The following is a 16,393-nucleotide window of genomic DNA, read 5'->3' on the forward strand; positions in this document are numbered from 1 at the left end:
AGAGAAAAAATCTTAGGAGAGTGCTTAAGGTTCTGATACATGGTGTTGGATGTGAACACAACCTCCAGCCATACAAAATCCTCCAGGTAAACACAGAAAGAAAAATGATTTTGGAGTGTGACATTTCCCTTAAGGGCATCTGTGTTATATAACTAGTAGTGCTTAGCATATAGAAGATCATTGGCAATGATCTTACCTCATTCTCTCCATCTTCCCCACGGTAAATAATCAGTATAGTGTTTCTCTGTCTACTCAGATGCAGTACGTTTCTGTCTCATTTAAAGTTTTCTGCTCATTAAAATGTAACAAGTCAAAAAGGAATGTCAGAAAACATTTAATAAAAAATAAATCTTGTGTTCAAAGAATAATAAAAAAATCACACAACTATTAGCTTTTCAAAATTTTTGCTAGCATGTACAGATTTGCTGAATGTTAATTACTGTTGTCTTCTTTCCAGTAGCCTTTTTAGCCAAAGTATTAACAAGCTGAAGTTTCTGGACTGAGGCCGGTTATTGTCAGCGGTGGACTGTACTTGCCAGTGGAAGCTGTGAAGCAGGTAAGGCCACCACTGTTGGCAACAAGGTGAAGTTTTGTTTTTTTGCATGTGGTATCAACTGGTCTCATAAAGCATTAGATGGGTTCTTGGGGAAAAATCCTATGCGTAGTATGTGGACTAAACTTGGAAAACTGAAGATCATCAAATTACTGAAGCCATCCCTTCAAACCTACTGTAGTAATACTGTAACTATTTAACTACAGTGGATCAAATACAAATCTTTCACTTTTAATCCATCACACAAGAGATGCAACTCAGACATTATAGTTTAAGCATGCAACATGTCATAGGTAACAAAACTGATTAGATAGACAGATAGTGTATATTAAATAAATCTTTGTGATTAAGTAAAAAATAAATCACAAAAACAATTGCTGAGGAACATGTCTGCAGGCTCAGCTCTATATCTGTTTTTTTTTTATACATCAGCAGCAGCCAGATTCACAATTGATAGATATTGCACCAGAAAGACATGTGCAGTGAGAAGGAATATAATCACATTAATGTTTATGATAAAAAACAGATATGACTTCCATGTGTTACATAAAGTGCCTTTAGAGTTGGTGCAGTTAGAAACAAACAAAAAAAAAAGTTATTTAGATATCATTAGCAAATGCTTACAAATAGGAGACAAAACAGATCTGTTTCCCATAGTGCCAAATCACATAGTGCCAGGTTTCTTTCAAAATGCCTCCATTGCAAACAGTAAAGAGGAAAAAATAATAAAAGAATCACTATACAAAGATAATAACAGGGTTAAGCATATTTTCCTAAAATGATTAATGCCAACCCTATCCCAAAATGGTTTATAGTACATGTAAATATTACCAAGGAATAATGAGGCAATTTTTTATTGAACATGAGATTTGGCATGCTATGTTATGATTCTCTCTTGACTCATAACTATTCTATTATTTATACAAAAATGCAATAATGAATCCATACCTCTTCTGGATACAGAAAAATATTTATATGTTCAATGAAAAGAGTTACTCTTGATGTAGCCAATATAGAGAAAAGTCTCAACATAGCTTTCTCCTATTTTCTTAATGGTTTGGGAACACAAGGTTCAACATGTGCACATGTGCTTTGAAAAAAGAACACTGGCATCAAGTCTTGTATGAAATTAAGAAAAATGCTCATTTTTTTCCAAGTACATGATATTTAATTGTAATGAAATATAATCTGAAAATGTCTAAATGAATTAAAAAGTAAACATGAGTTGTAATACTATACCTGTAAAGTGATTAATTCCATTCATTGTCATTAGAAATTATGTAAAATATTTATTAAGGTCTTTGCCTACAGAGGCACAACATAAATAGAGTAAGTCCTGCTGAAATGTAATTAGAGTACAAGTTAACCAGTTGGTAATCTGCTGTGGAAAACATCAAAAAAGCCATCCACAGGTTCAAATCCATAGTTCAAAATTCTGAATTTAGGCAACTGCACTGTCGAAGGGTTTGCTCCATGAACCAACGTTGTGCAACTGTTCTGCCATAGTCACTCAGAGTCCATTAGGCAAATGCAAAAGTGCAGCAGAACTTGCTTAAATGGGGGGAAAAAAAATATTTGTTTTAATCCACTCCTTCAAATCCTTGAGCGTTTTCAACTGCCATAAGTAGCTTTTCTCGCAAATCTTCAAAAGATTCATAAAGAGGTAAGTCAAGGCGATTAAAGCTGAAATTCAGAAGGAAAAACAATAATAATCGACTGACAAACATATAAGACTTCTAAGAAATAGAAAAGGTCACATAACTTGGGGGCCTTAATGGACTATATATGTTTTTGACCAAACAGACACAATCTCTGCAGCGTCCTCTGCAAACATAACTGATGCTTGGTGTTCCCTGATTATAGAATCTGAAGGCAATTGTGCCTGTACTGTGATGAGGTTTCAGAAGTAACTACCTTTTTTCTTTCCAGAGCTGAAAATGGGAAGTTGTTAATGCCCTCCCCACCTTCCCCCATAAAAGAAATAAAAAATATTTGTTTGATTGAAAACATTTCAGCTTTTGTCAACCTGTCAAAAGTCTGTTTTCCTATAAATTAGCAAAGATACTCTATAATACATCTATATATATTAAAATATATATATTATATTCTATAATATTAATATTATATTCTATAATATTAAAGACTCAAAAGCAGCTCTTTAAAAAGTCGTGTACAATTTAACAGGTAATTGAGATGAGAGTTGATTTTTTGGAATGTATTTTTTCTTAATAATATTTTTTATTTTATAAAATGCTTTTTATTGGAATAGTGCCATGTTCTAAACACTACCTTTTTTATGCAGCACAAGAAAATTTACCTTAGAAAGCCTATGGGGAAAAGCTAGCTCTTCTAACATGCATTTTAGCGCAAAAGCAGTTACCAGAAGAAATGTCCAGAGTTGCAAGGGTTACTTAGAGTAAAATAAAATACCATTTAAAAATTGTTATCAAAAAGGCTAAGCTGTAATGAGTTTCTTGCGGATTCCTTTACCTGCATTTATTGCAGAACACCTCCAACTACTTTATTAACATTCTTTTATCTTTCATGTGAAGGCTAAACCAAGCATTATTCAGAGACTGTCAGAAGCAATGGCAAGCTACTGAAGTTGAACCTTGCTACTTCCTGGAACATTCTGCAACTGTGTCAGCAGGTAAGTACTAACTTTTCTTTGCCTTTTAATAAATACATGCGCGCACACACACAGTATTGTCCCAAGCTAAAATGTATTTGAGATAGGGGGGAGAGTGATGTCTGTGCCTTTCCTGGCCCTATAACAATACAGAAAAGCAATAACTTCATGTTTTTATGACTTACCATGTGTGAGCTCTGGGCAGTTTATCAGGAGTTCCCCATTGCTCTATTGTAAACAGCTGAGGACCATTTGAACCTGGTTGAAGATGAAAAATATTGAAGTTAAATTACTGGACACTACAGAAACTATCTAAATGCTATTTTTAAAATTATATGTTTGCACAAATTGTAGGCTAGTTGTATAAAATACCTGGTACAAATTCCCTCAATCAAAATTACTTTAAAGTAAATAGGAATGCAGTTACTTACTTGCAAACAGACAGTCAGCTTAAGTTCACCTAGCTACCTTTGCATAGAGCATGTGTAATGCCAAAGAAATAAGCTCAAACATTAACACTGAAAAAAAAAACAGCATTCTTGGATAAACTTGCAATCTCTTAATGTGTCACGAGTATTACTGTTGTTGATAGCTGAACTCTTCTTTGTGGGAGTTGATTCATTCCTGAGCAAGGAGGATGTCTATACAACACCCATGGTGCACAAAAACTTTACTTCTCAAGGTGTCCCCAAGTTCTTCAGGGCTGGTGGCATCTAGAAGAAATCTTATGTGGGAGTAAAGGTTGACTATTGCAGTAATGCCCAGGCTTTCCTGTTGAAGTTCAGAAGTGGTCTGTATAGCCATTCTAAAGGTGAGCATAATCGGTGGGCAGCTGAAAAGCACGCTTACCATAAAGTTCAGCAAATCCGTTCATAGGCACACGTGACGTCCCAGTAACAAACTGCAGTAATCGAATCCGTTTTTCAGCATCCATCAGTAAAACAGCCTATTGAGAAACAGAGTCACTTTCACAGCTGTACGTGTCACTGTTAAATGAAACCAATCCAAACCTGAGTAAATTATCTATTTGTATTAGACTGTAAGAAATAGACACGTAACTTTGAAGGGGGTCATAGAGGTAGCAGGCCATTTCTCTGGTTAAATCAGAGGCATCCTTTTCCAACTGTCCTCAGGTCACAACAAAGAGACAATGCCCTGGCAGCAGCTGGGAGCTACAAATGCTGCTCACCTTTATGAGGTGACTTGCTTTTTCATACCATCAATGACCTGTACCTGCCTGGTGCATAACAGGCACATGACAATTATAAATATAGCTAGCAGGGAGAATAGAGAAATAGAGATGGCAGAAAAACCTTAAAAATCAGGCAGAGGAATGCATAGTTTCAAAGAAAAATCAGTGTTGCACTATGACAGGATCTCTTGGGACCATAACACCGTTTGGGGTAGTGAAACATCACTATGTTATAGTTATTGTTGGTACAGTTACATAATCTTCACATTTCCCATGCATCATCATGACAATGATTTAAAAAAGGCAGAAACAAACAAACTGCAAAACAGTAAGGTACTTTTGACTTTTAGTAATAGCCACAGAAGTAAAATGTGATAAGAGTATTACCTTCCAGAACCACTGGATAACAGGATGATTTGGGCAGTATCCATTTTTGTAGATTGTGTGTTGTCTCCAGTCATTAACATCAACATCGCCAAGGCCACACATCAGTAACTATATACAGAAGTAATCATTATGGTGTTAACTGAAGATGGTATTAGTATTATCCTGTGCACTTTAACAGAAAAACAAGATTAATCTCTCCCCCTGTTGTCTGACCTCTTAAACAGCTAAGTGGTGCAAATATAAATGCAGACATAAAGGAGAGCTGAGCTCCCCTTCAAGAGAGTTCTCAAAGAATATCTCACTTTCCTGGAGAAACACTGTACAATAGGAAGTACATGTGCTTCACATGTACAGTGACAGCATCTTTTACAGTATTTTGTTCAAAATATGGCTGGTATAAGCATAACAACATTAACTCAGTAATTTACTTCCATGCTTTACATATGAACATATTCAACCACGTCATTGAGTAAATAATATTTTTGTTCTTTTACTTTATCAATAGACTTTGGGGGGAAAAAGTCCTCATTTCCCACTATAAGGAAAGCATCTTTGTCTCCTAATTCACTGAAGATCTAGTGACTTCAGAATATAACATATCTTTTGCAATGAGATTGATCTGGTTTATTGTCTGTTTCTGTACATCAGTTACACAAACTCACCTCTAGTTCATTTTCATCAAAAATTTTAATCAGGTCAATAGGAAGAAGTTCTGTGAATCCCTAAGAGAAAGCAAAATAAAGGTGATATTTGCACAGTATGTAACACTAAGTTTTTTATCTACAAGTCTTGGCTTCAGGGAAAGCCACTAGTTAATTAAATGACAGACAACAAATAAGGATTTTGAAAATGAAATATATGTTTCCTGAGTATTATGAATCTCTAATTTAAAAATTAATCACAGGATTATTTCAAACTCAAGTAATTTAAACTTGAAAGAGAATGATCTTATAAAAGGAGAACTGTAAAACCATTATATGTAAGCATTCCAGAACTTGTGCAGTCATGCAAAGTTCCTCCCTCCCTAAATGAGATACAGATATATAAGAAGTCTGCGTAAAAATATGTATGTATTATTTGGGTAGAAAGGAAAAAAAGTACTTTACCTCCAAAAAAGCATTCATTTGTTTTTGAACTCTGTTGACAAACCTCCACTGGATGACCAGACTATAGTAGGTAAACAGAAACATGAACACATCCATTAGAATACTTTAGACTTAATTAGCAACCATAACAGTTTCTGTTTCTCTTCAAGCATCTCCCAACCATACTCTGATGTTAAGGAAACTAAATTAGACAGACATCCTATTTGCATCATTTTCTCCAGAATTAGTTTGCTGTTCAGATCTGCATTTATTCTTGATTTGTATTCTGTGACAGTATTTCATCTGGAAAAACTAAATTCCGGGGTGGAAACTCACTCTCCTTGGCAGAGCTGCAAAGCTGAGGTAGTTATCTTAGGCACTTCAGTGTAGTCAGCACACAGAAGCAGGCCGAATTCATATGCCTGCTTTAACACGATAATTTCTTTCACAATTTCATCAATTGTGAAGGGTGAAGTTTCAGCTTGGGGTGAGTAATTTAGATGTAGATGTCTGCAATAATCATTCAGAGAAATTCCATCCCTTCGCGAATATTCCTCATGCCTACACATCAAGAAGGTACTGTTTCCTATTACATCATAGACTACCTTGATTAGTTAAATCATACAATAAAGGTTAAAATCTAAACTTTCTAAGGATTAGGTATAAGCAAACTATGTTAACAAAAGGATTTTCTTTTAAAGGTATGTTTGATTTATTGCACAACAGTAATTGCAGTAGGGTGAATTTCAAAGCAGTACTAACTGTGTTGTTACACTCAGGATAAATTCCATAAATATATACTTACTCAATATATTCCCTTTTGTTTTCATTTGTTACCATGATTTCTGACCCATTTGGCTTCAGGTCAACTTGATACGTCTATATTTTAAAGAAAGAAAAACAAACAAACAAACAGCAAAACATGACATTATTTCAGGACACCTTTCTCATGAAATCCACCACCCTTGAGCAGCATTTTACAAGTAGTACTAGAGAATTATTACTGTAATAGCTAATGAACCATCAAAATATTCCACATCTAAAGATGGCATCATTATGAACAAATTATTCTATGGTCACTCTTAAGAATGAATTATTTTCAAAATTCTAGTCCTGAACAGCAGGTTCATTTGGGTAAAGAAAACACATACTCCATTTTCATAAGGATAGAAAAATGCCTTCTAATTCTTCAAAATGCTTGAAAAAAATACTACTTAAAAGCCAGAGATAAACTCTTCTGTAAAAAGGACAAAAAAGTAAAGTAGAAAAATGGATTACAGAAATGTTTAAACACAGATTTGCTGAGGATGGTGAGCACAACCATCGTATGAGCATAAGATGGAAACAAACAAGTTCATTACAGTTCACAAGAAACTACGAGACCAAATAACACATTCAATTTTTGGTGAAAGTAATTTATCAGCAGGAATTCAACAGAATTAATGCAGACTTAGGTACCATGAAAGCCAGAAGTTGGTAACTTCTTCACCAGTTAATGCTTACACAAAAGAGCTACCCAACCATGTGCTCGATAGTGCAGCTATGGGGAAGGGTATTTCTGAATACAGATCCTGGTGTTTACATACATTGTAGGCACAAGATTACATTTTTTAAAAAGAATGGGCGCTTGGGAGCATTTTTCATTAAAGGAAAGGAGAGAAGGAAAGTCAAATATTTTGGCTATTGCTGGGAACCTCCCCAGCAACCCCACAAGTGCTATGCAAACATGGAAAAATGTTATATTCAAGACAAAAGAAATCATAAATGCCATTACTTAATCTGTAACCCCTGATAGATAGAAACATGCAGAGAGATATAATAAGGTAAACTAAGAAACAAATCAGTGAGCCTCAACCTGCAGCTATTTATAAAAGCAGTTTGTAAAGTCTCCCCAAAAGCATAAACACATAACTTTGTTTTTTTTTTTAATTATGTGTCACTCATCATGCGCTTCACTGATTATCATTCTACTTGTCTTTTGAGAACATCTTTACCTATAGGCCCCAAAGAGTCCTAAGCTGAGACAATTTTCTAATAAGGATTCTGTAACACCTTTATTATTCCTTATAAGTATTTCAGTCTGCTTCTCAGCTAGCTTCTACTGCTTTTCAGAAAGACATTGTATTGCTCTTGACAAGAATTAATTTCTTTCTTTAGCATCTCCAGCCTTTGATAGCTCATGAAAAATCATAGAATCATTCAGCCTGGAAAAGACCTGTAAGATCATCAAGTCCAACCATTACCTACCACTGCTAAAACATGTCCCTAAGCACTGCACCACAAATCTCTTAAACAACAACCAGGGTGGTGACCACCACTTCCCTGGGCAGCCTGTTCCAGTGCCTCACCACCCTTTCTGTGAAGAAATTCTTCCTGATATCAAATCTAAACCTCCCCTGGAGCAACTTAAGGCCCTTGCATCATGTCCTATCACTTGTCACCTGAGAAAAGACTGGCACCGTCCTTGCTACAAAGCTCCTCAGCCTCCTTTTCTCCAGATTAAACATCCCCAGTTCTCTCAGCTGCTCCTCACACACCTTCTTTTCATTTTACTTTACAAAAGACACTTTCCAGCTCTCACAGCTCTACAAGAAAGCTGCAAAAAAGCTTAAAGGTGTAACTGCTGAAGGGTGAAGAACAGTTAGGTGCCCCAACCTCCAAGCATTTATGAGGGTGAGCCAAACTGGCTTCCTGTGCCTGCGGGAGCCACCAGGGGAGTGTGGCCAAGCCACAGCTCTTGCAGGGAAAATATCCTGACCTCTGGAGCACCACAGGCAGCTGGCTGGTGGCTGCTCATCCTCTTCAGGCCCAGCAGAGGTGGGGAAGAGGAGACAGCTTGTGTTAGTCATGGGTAAAGACAACTTGCACTTAATTTTTTCCCACATCCACGGATAGGCCCCAAGCTCACAGGAACCGCAGACGCAGCCAGTCTGTCACCAAGACCTCTCTGAGGTTACGTGTGGCCTCAGCTCACCACAGATGGGCTCTGCCATCGCTTGTCCCCTACCCCTCCAAGTGCCACCTGAGTACTTACAGCAACCACAGCCAAAAAAACAAAACTCAGCAGCAGAGGAAGGGAGATTAATGTTCAAAGCCTATAATGACGTTAACATTCAGCAGTCCCCATCAGGTCCATAAGCACGTGATGCTGCCTTTCGGCAATAACCAGTAGGGTGGATGTACAGACTTTTGGGTTAACCTTTACTTACCTGTCCAAAGTTTTCCTCATCTATGCAAAACATGAGATCCAGCTCTGTAGGGTCATTTTCCAGGATCCACTTCAAAGAGTTGTAGTATTCACTATCCTACAGGAGATTGAAATTAAGCGACGTTGGAATATGTAAACATTAAACATGCAATTTAATTTTAAAATAAACAAATAAAAACATCTAAAATAAGAACTCTGAAGGGGTTCGAAGGATGGGAACCTTTTTATTTGTATAGCTACTGTAAAGCAGGGTAAGATGAATTACCTTATTCATTTGCATTTTTTAGATGCTATATTTTTAGATTTTTGTAACTCTCCTTAATTGACTTGTAACTTTGTTATTATACAATAGATTGACTGTACAAATTGATTAGAGAATGTCTTCTAGATAGAACTGTTCTTCTCAACACTATTTCTGTACCGCTTCATTACATCAACAATATATTATAGAAGTACTGATTATATTGTTATTGAAAGCTCTTGAAATTTGCTGAATAAAAAATCCCCTCTAATTTCCTAAACAGGTTGTATCTTTATTATGTAGAAAACATTAAGACATGAAGAGTATCATCCTACTAACTTCAAGGAAACCTTTTACATTTAGCTATTGTATACATCTGAAGTGTACTGTATTTCAGTACTGGTGCAGTGCACATGTCTAGATTGGGCATCTGCGTGATCCTGCTTCCTGTGCTCCTTCATTCTAAAATGCAAAGTTAGAGATTACTAACTCATAAAGCAGTTATTTTTTCTCCCAGGGAGCAATGAACACAAAAGTACTTGATTGTAGTTCATGTTGAAGGAGTGGAAGTAGATGAAGTGCAGAGAACAAAACTAAAGCCTATACCAGGGCATAAGTTGTGCTGCATTCATTGTCTCTTTTTGGGAAAACCGTTGATCATTTGGCAACCCCTTCTTCCTCTACTGCGGACAACTTCCCATGCTACCAGGTCAGAACTATGTCCGTGTCCACCTCATCCTGCTCCACAGTATGAAAAGAAGGTAAAAAAGAAGAGGGGAAATGAAGAAGGGAAAAGCAGGGCCTATTGCTAGTGTTTCTCACAACAGGGAGACAGCTGACTCAGTGGAAAATGCGAAAACCCAACTGCGCATCATTCTGTATTTCATCTCTTATTGGCCTATTCACGCCTCTTCTCTCTCAAACCTAACTGCTCTAAGTACACTGGTCCTGAAACTGCTGTTGTGGCAGGGAAAATTTGTTTTATTAAACAAATAAATACATACCATTCTCAAGTTCTTAAAATCATAACCTCGTGTTTTCCATCATGCACTTTACTGGAATTATTAGCTCTTATAAAGTTTCCCAGATGAAAAAAACTCAAATAATTACTAATGCTGAGAAGTTTCAAATGTTATCTTACCACTGACTCCATGTCTTTTAGAGTTATTGGTTTCCCCAACATCATCTTGTAAAAAGGTCTGATGAAGAAGCCTAAAACAGAGGGAAAAGAGTTACCTCTGCTGTTCTGCATTTTCACCTTACATAAAGATATGACGGCTAAAGGATGAAACATCATGCTATTTCTTAGTGCGCCTGTGGGAAAGAAATATCCTGCAAGGAACAGTGCTGTAACTGCTTAAGTTAACACAGCAGGCTCATTTTTTATTTAGACTTGGCAAGCCCAATTTTTCAATTACAAGAATTATGCCAATGTTAGTTACATGGTAGAGAGACACTAAAGATGGAGAACTGAGCTCAAGGTACTCTAATCCACTTAAAATTGCCATTCTTCTCTCAAAGGAGATGCTAGAAAAACAGGAATATGAGCTTCCTCTGTCTGTTGTTGTGCTGCATTGTCTCTAAATAAAATATAGGCAGTTTATAATGGTTGCTTGCTTGGTTATTCTGGGATTCCAAAGTTGAGCAAAAATTTTATTTACTCGTTTAATCAATTGTTTTATTTACTTGTTCAATCAATGAGAAATAATTTTATAGAAAAATGCATGCTGCAATTGACAAGCAACTGCTTTGGCTTCAGCTGGTTTACATTTAAGTGGCAGATACAAATTTAGTGATTTTCCGTCAGGATAGAGATTATTTGGAAATGGAGATTCTCTAGGGCTAACAAGAGCGGAGAAAAGAGAAAAACTTTATATGAACCATATTTGTTGAGCAAGACACTATCATTTTACCAAAAACACCATTCAAAACAGGAATGCAATTGCCAAAGCTTCCAGTTCCATTACTTTCTCTTAGACTTTGTTTCAAGATATGCTACATTCTAAAGCATATGAATTATTGAAGTGATTTATTTCATTTAAAAAAAAATAATCAGTAAGAATAGCTTAGCCATACAGTATAGTAACTCACCATCTAATAGCTTCCCATGATATACTGCCAGACCAGCAACCCGTCCAATAAATGTAAAATACGAAAGATGATCTTCATTACAAAGACCTGAATTAGGATTAATCTGAAGTGTATAGTTGTCCCTATTTTGGGGAAAGAAAAAAATATCTCAAGAACCATATATTTAAATAAACAGATATTCAGATGTTAGTACTTAGGGCCATTTCCTGTCCGTCCTATGTAATGCCTTAATGACCTTAACGACCATTTGACAAAGGTTACTAATACTCCCATGGGGTAACAGGGTTCCACCTGTGCTAAGTGTAAGCTACCAAAGGCAAACAGCTTTATCCTTGGCTGTACACATCACTGTATGCTTCCCTTCAGTACAAAATCAAAACCAACAAAATCAAAAACCTAAGCAAGCAAACAAAAAAACCTCATTTTTTAATGAACATCTCCCATATTACAGAGGGTCACTGAATCTCACTGAAGGATGACCTTGGGTAAAATAAAAGGGGGAAGGTGAACCCAGGAATGTGCAAATGTAGCCTGGACTTCCATGACGTATCACCTCAGTTTCTAAAGCGTGTGGATTGACACACAATTTAAAATTTATCAATACTGTACATACTGTAACTATAAATTGTAACTAATAACTATGAATTATAACTAAAATTATTTTAAGAAATGAGAAAAACATCTACGTAAAAACATGCATCTTTCTTCACAGATTAAGAACATCATGCAAATTAATAATTACTACTTTTACACTAATGTCTTGGTGATGCACATTTTCTTTCACAAGTCTTAACACTGTCAGTGTCCTGGTTTTGGCTGGGACAGAGTTCATTTTTCTCCTAGTAGCTGGCATGGTGCTGCGTTTCGGATTTAGGATGAGAATAGTACTGATAACACGCTGACGGTTTAGTCGTTGCGGAGCACTTCTTGCGCTAGGTCGAGGACTTTTCAGTCTCTTATACTGCCCTGACAGCAAGGGGGCTGGGAGAAACTGGGAGGGGACAGAGCCAGGCCAGCCAGGCCAGCTGACCCAGACTGGCCAGAGGGATATTCCGCACCATCCCCTGTGGTGTCCTGCGGGACAATAAAACTGGGGCAGTTGGCTGGGGGGACATCAGTCAGTGGGTGGTGAGCAACTGCATTGTGCACTGCTTGCTTTGTACATATATATCTATAAAGCTTAGTATTAATTTGATCTTCCCTTCCTTTTCTATCCTATTAAACTATTTTTATTTCAACACATGAACACATTTTTTCTCCCTTCTGATCTTCCCACTCTGTCTCTAGTAAATTTTTATTTATCTTTACTGTTGATAGGAAGCCTCACTCTAGTGTGAATGCTTACAATTTAAAATACACCTTTCCATCAAATTGAACCTCAAATGAAAATAATGTTGTTTTTAAAGTAATTGCAGTGACATTTATCACGTAAGTGGTAATAATATTTCAAAATAAATGTTTATCCAGTGAATTCCACTAACACACAGGCATTCTGAACTAGTTGATATTTTGTAAGCTATGCTTTCCTCCAAAAACAAAACGTGTCTTTTCTGAGAAACAAACGCAAGAAAACCTTCATTATACAGCCTTTGTTCATCTACTTTACAATTTATTCAATGCTCATTAAAGAAAGGAGCGAGTTTGATATTGAAAACATAAAAACTGGTGCTTGCAATTAAGTAATCTGTCCTTACTGTGGCTAAGTGCACAATGTGGAATTACATAAGCAGACCAAAACAGATGTAATTTCAGCAAGAGACTTGCTCTCTCATTTACTAATGCAATACTCAGGGGGTTTAAAATTGGACAAAAATACATTTAAATTCATGCAAGGCCAGTGCTGTATAACTACTGAAATGTAAATGAGAAGTTGTTTTATGAGCTAATTACAAAGAACACTAATTCTGGAAGGCAGGTGCTTTACAATACATGGGGAGGACATAAAGTCTTGGCTGACATCACTCCTCTTACTATTGCTAGCCTCAAAAATGGAATCTACTATTGTTGCAAGCAGGGCAACATCAGTTACTGTTTTAGCAATGAGATTGTTTTATGAGATTTCAACAGCAAATTTAAAGTTTCTTGGAAAAGAGTAATGATAAATGATAATGCAGAACAGAGAGATTTGACTGATAGGAGCACAAATTCATGTATCATGAAGGATGATCTAAGTACTCTCCAATGTAACTTTCCATTTTACCTAAAATCTAATGTATATTGCTTACAAATGAGAATATTATAATGGATACTTACGTTGCTGAGTATTCAAAAAGACCATAATAAGGGTTGAACATCTCCTTGGACAAGAGAAAAAACCACTCTCTGGCCACACCTCCATAGTCAAGTCCTTTTTCTGACTCAAATTCAATCCAGAGCCTGGCTTTTAGTACATCAGGTCTCTTCACAGACATTATTCTTCTGTAGGACTCCTCAAAAATATTATTTCTGTGTAGCTTCATCTCAAATCTATTTGGTATATCGGCCTGTGTGAAAGGAGATCAGTTAGTCTCAGGGAAATTACTGACTTTAAGCTTAAAACTAAAGGACAGTTTAGACATCTGACTGTACCAAGTTTCCTTTATTCTTGGTTTCCAATGCTAAGTCCACAGGTTGATACATTATGGTGAACTGGGTAAGTTCCAATAGTGGGGTTCAGAGATTTCTATGATATTTGATAAAATAATGAAAACAACAAGAAAAGCAACAACAACAACAACAGTAAGAATTGTTGATGTTACTATGCTCTATTTAAAGGTAGTTTTAGCTTAAAATGTTAAAAAACACGCAAGCCTTATGCAACCCTTTCACTCAGATACCTGTAAAGGCCAGAACTGTTTCACCGTTAAGAACACCAACAGTACTACACATAAACCAGTATTGAATTGCCAAGATATAAACAGAACAGGACTGCCAAAATATTTAAGAATTTCTGTCTGAAAAAAGAGAACACCAACACCCATTATGAAAGCCCAGGGAGACGAATTCAGAAAAGACAGAAGAGAACCAAGTAAAGTATTTGAAGAAAGAAGCAGAAGATGAACAGATAAACGTGACCCCTACAGTCAGGTACAGTTTTCCTGATAAAATTGACTTGAAACAAGCGTTTCAGGAGGTTTGCTTTTTCCTGACAATTAAAATGCTTATTGTATCCAGTCACAAGTCAAGCTCAAGATGCAAATTCAAGGAACTATCAACAAACCCATAAAGACATTGGTAAGTCCCTCTTCATATTAGAGTTGATGCTGCCAAGGCTGTTTGCTGTCAATTACAAGTCAATACCACATGCATGCTAATACCTTGCATTCTCTTAAGTTAAAGAAGTTATTTTTACAGAACAAGATTGTGAGAAGCTTGTGCCAGATGCAGTAATACTGTGGGCTCTGCTCTGCCAGTTTGTTCCAGCTCTGTCTTTCCAAATCCACTGTTGAAGACAAAGGGAAATACCAATCCTCAAGCCTATTTTCAACCTAAAGTCTTTTAAACTAACATACAAAATAGACTCAGTTGGAATGGAAAATAGTAAATCACTGCTATTTTCTTGTTATCTCATCACTTTGACTTTCCATTCATATTAGAAACTGCAAATCTTAAAGATTTGTAAGTGCTGTTGTTGAGAAATCCATTGATCAAATTCAAACTTTTCATTTTCCTGGTTTCTACTTGACTCTTTTAAGGAGCAAGACAATCAAGAAAAACTAGCAAATTTGTTATAGCATGAAACAGCATTCTGTATCTACCCTTGGGATATTTATTTTTTTCTGCCCAGACATAACATAATTGGATTAAACACAAAGCAGCATGGCTACTATACTCACGGGTTTCTTTAACTTCTTCCGGAAATAGTCATATTTCTGTTTGAACTCCCTAGAATATGGAACTGCCTATCAGAGAGAGAATCATAAGCACAGATTATTCCAGGTATTTAACAAATTGATATTCCAATATTATTTAAACAAATGAAAACCAAATCTGAATACTATCTAGATATGTAATGGCATAGGTTCACGTAAAAAAAAACAACAGTATGCATGAAATACAGAACCCCAAATCTTCCCATTTCTCAGTGTGTAAGTTCAGTTAAAAGGTATCAAAATGTTTAGCCATTTTTTAAAATCAAATACTTACCCTCATTTTTTTTTCTGATTTTAGGAGCAGAAAAAACAAAAACATTTTTTAACACAGAGAAAAAGAGATTAGAATGCAAAAAGAACCATAGCAGTACTTACTGGACCCGTAATCGCTGGGTTCTGCAGTCTGGGGTCTTCCCACTGGGTAATTTTGTTATCTGTAAATAACAAAAGAAATTATATCATTACTTCTCAATTATCACACTGTAAATCTATGGTGTGTTTTGTTTTGTTTTTCCCTACAAATGTTTTCCCTACCATTTCCACAACTTAGGATTTCAGGGTTAGAAAAGACTGCATTCACGCATCTCCATCAAAACCTCATCACACTGTTTAGTTAAAACACTCATACAAAAATGCAAAACTACAACACAATCCAGTGTAATTACACTGGTTTTATTTCAACACCCGTAGTAGTAAACATGTTCTATTCAAACATGGTCTTGGATTCAACACATATTAGGAATACACAGATTTCATGCCTGAAAGGTAAAGGAACCCACAAACTGTCAAATGACAGACTAGGTTTACTTATTTCAAATTCTGCAAGGTTTAATCATTTTAAAACAGTCTGAATTTAAATTTGGAGGGGAAGGTATAACATCTCTTTGGGGAAACAAAAGTCCTAGACGCTGATTTTAATGAAAAGGTTATAGGATCGGTAAAGGGAGGAAAAATTATACAGTTATGGTATAAGAAATCGTTCAGTTTTGACAAGGTAGATTTTGGCAGTAAGGCAGAATTCAGTTCTTTTCATCTACAGCTTTTAAGAGCACCAGCAGCATTATATGGTCATACAGTGAGGTTATACAGGACTATGGTAAACTCTCCCTGCCTCCAGACAACTGTTTCTCACAAGATTCTGAACACAACAGAATCA

General features: G+C 36.2%; 2 protein-coding genes and 1 long non-coding RNA gene across 12 annotated transcripts in view; 2 read left to right on the top strand and 1 right to left on the bottom strand.

The window, feature by feature from the left end:
- Positions 1 to 710, top strand: part of ALPK2 (alpha kinase 2) — a 79,751-nt gene extending 79,041 nt beyond the window's left edge. Inside the window, exon 14 of the transcript XR_004746191.1 lies at positions 458 to 710. The gene's annotated coding sequence lies outside the window, so the exon portion shown is untranslated. The remainder of the gene's footprint in view (positions 1 to 457) is intronic.
- A 53-nt stretch (positions 711 to 763) lies between these two features.
- The window catches only part of NEDD4L (NEDD4 like E3 ubiquitin protein ligase), a 113,228-nt gene continuing 97,598 nt past the window's right edge, over positions 764 to 16,393 (bottom strand). For all 10 annotated transcript variants that reach the window (XM_035310096.1, XM_035310103.1, XM_035310102.1 and 7 more), the window contains 13 exons: positions 15,613 to 15,671; positions 15,202 to 15,267; positions 13,640 to 13,869; positions 11,387 to 11,508; positions 10,437 to 10,507; positions 9,056 to 9,151; positions 6,652 to 6,725; positions 5,868 to 5,928; positions 5,424 to 5,483; positions 4,762 to 4,869; positions 4,032 to 4,128; positions 3,368 to 3,440; positions 764 to 2,236 (listed from right to left, as the gene is read on the bottom strand). In XM_035310096.1, the coding sequence (XP_035165987.1) occupies positions 2,134 to 2,236; positions 3,368 to 3,440; positions 4,032 to 4,128; positions 4,762 to 4,869; positions 5,424 to 5,483; positions 5,868 to 5,928; positions 6,652 to 6,725; positions 9,056 to 9,151; positions 10,437 to 10,507; positions 11,387 to 11,508; positions 13,640 to 13,869; positions 15,202 to 15,267; positions 15,613 to 15,671 (1,220 nt within the window). In that variant the 3' untranslated portion in view covers positions 764 to 2,133. The remainder of the gene's footprint in view (positions 2,237 to 3,367; positions 3,441 to 4,031; positions 4,129 to 4,761; positions 4,870 to 5,423; positions 5,484 to 5,867; positions 5,929 to 6,651; positions 6,726 to 9,055; positions 9,152 to 10,436; positions 10,508 to 11,386; positions 11,509 to 13,639; positions 13,870 to 15,201; positions 15,268 to 15,612; positions 15,672 to 16,393) is intronic.
- Positions 6,723 to 11,495, top strand: LOC118156226. Its single transcript, XR_004746193.1, has 2 exons — positions 6,723 to 7,916; positions 8,964 to 11,495. It is a non-coding gene; the product is annotated as an uncharacterized LOC118156226 (long non-coding RNA).

The sequence above is a fragment of the Oxyura jamaicensis genome, chromosome Z, assembly GCF_011077185.1.
Source record: "Oxyura jamaicensis isolate SHBP4307 breed ruddy duck chromosome Z, BPBGC_Ojam_1.0, whole genome shotgun sequence".
Classification (NCBI taxonomy): Eukaryota; Metazoa; Chordata; class Aves; order Anseriformes; family Anatidae; genus Oxyura; species Oxyura jamaicensis.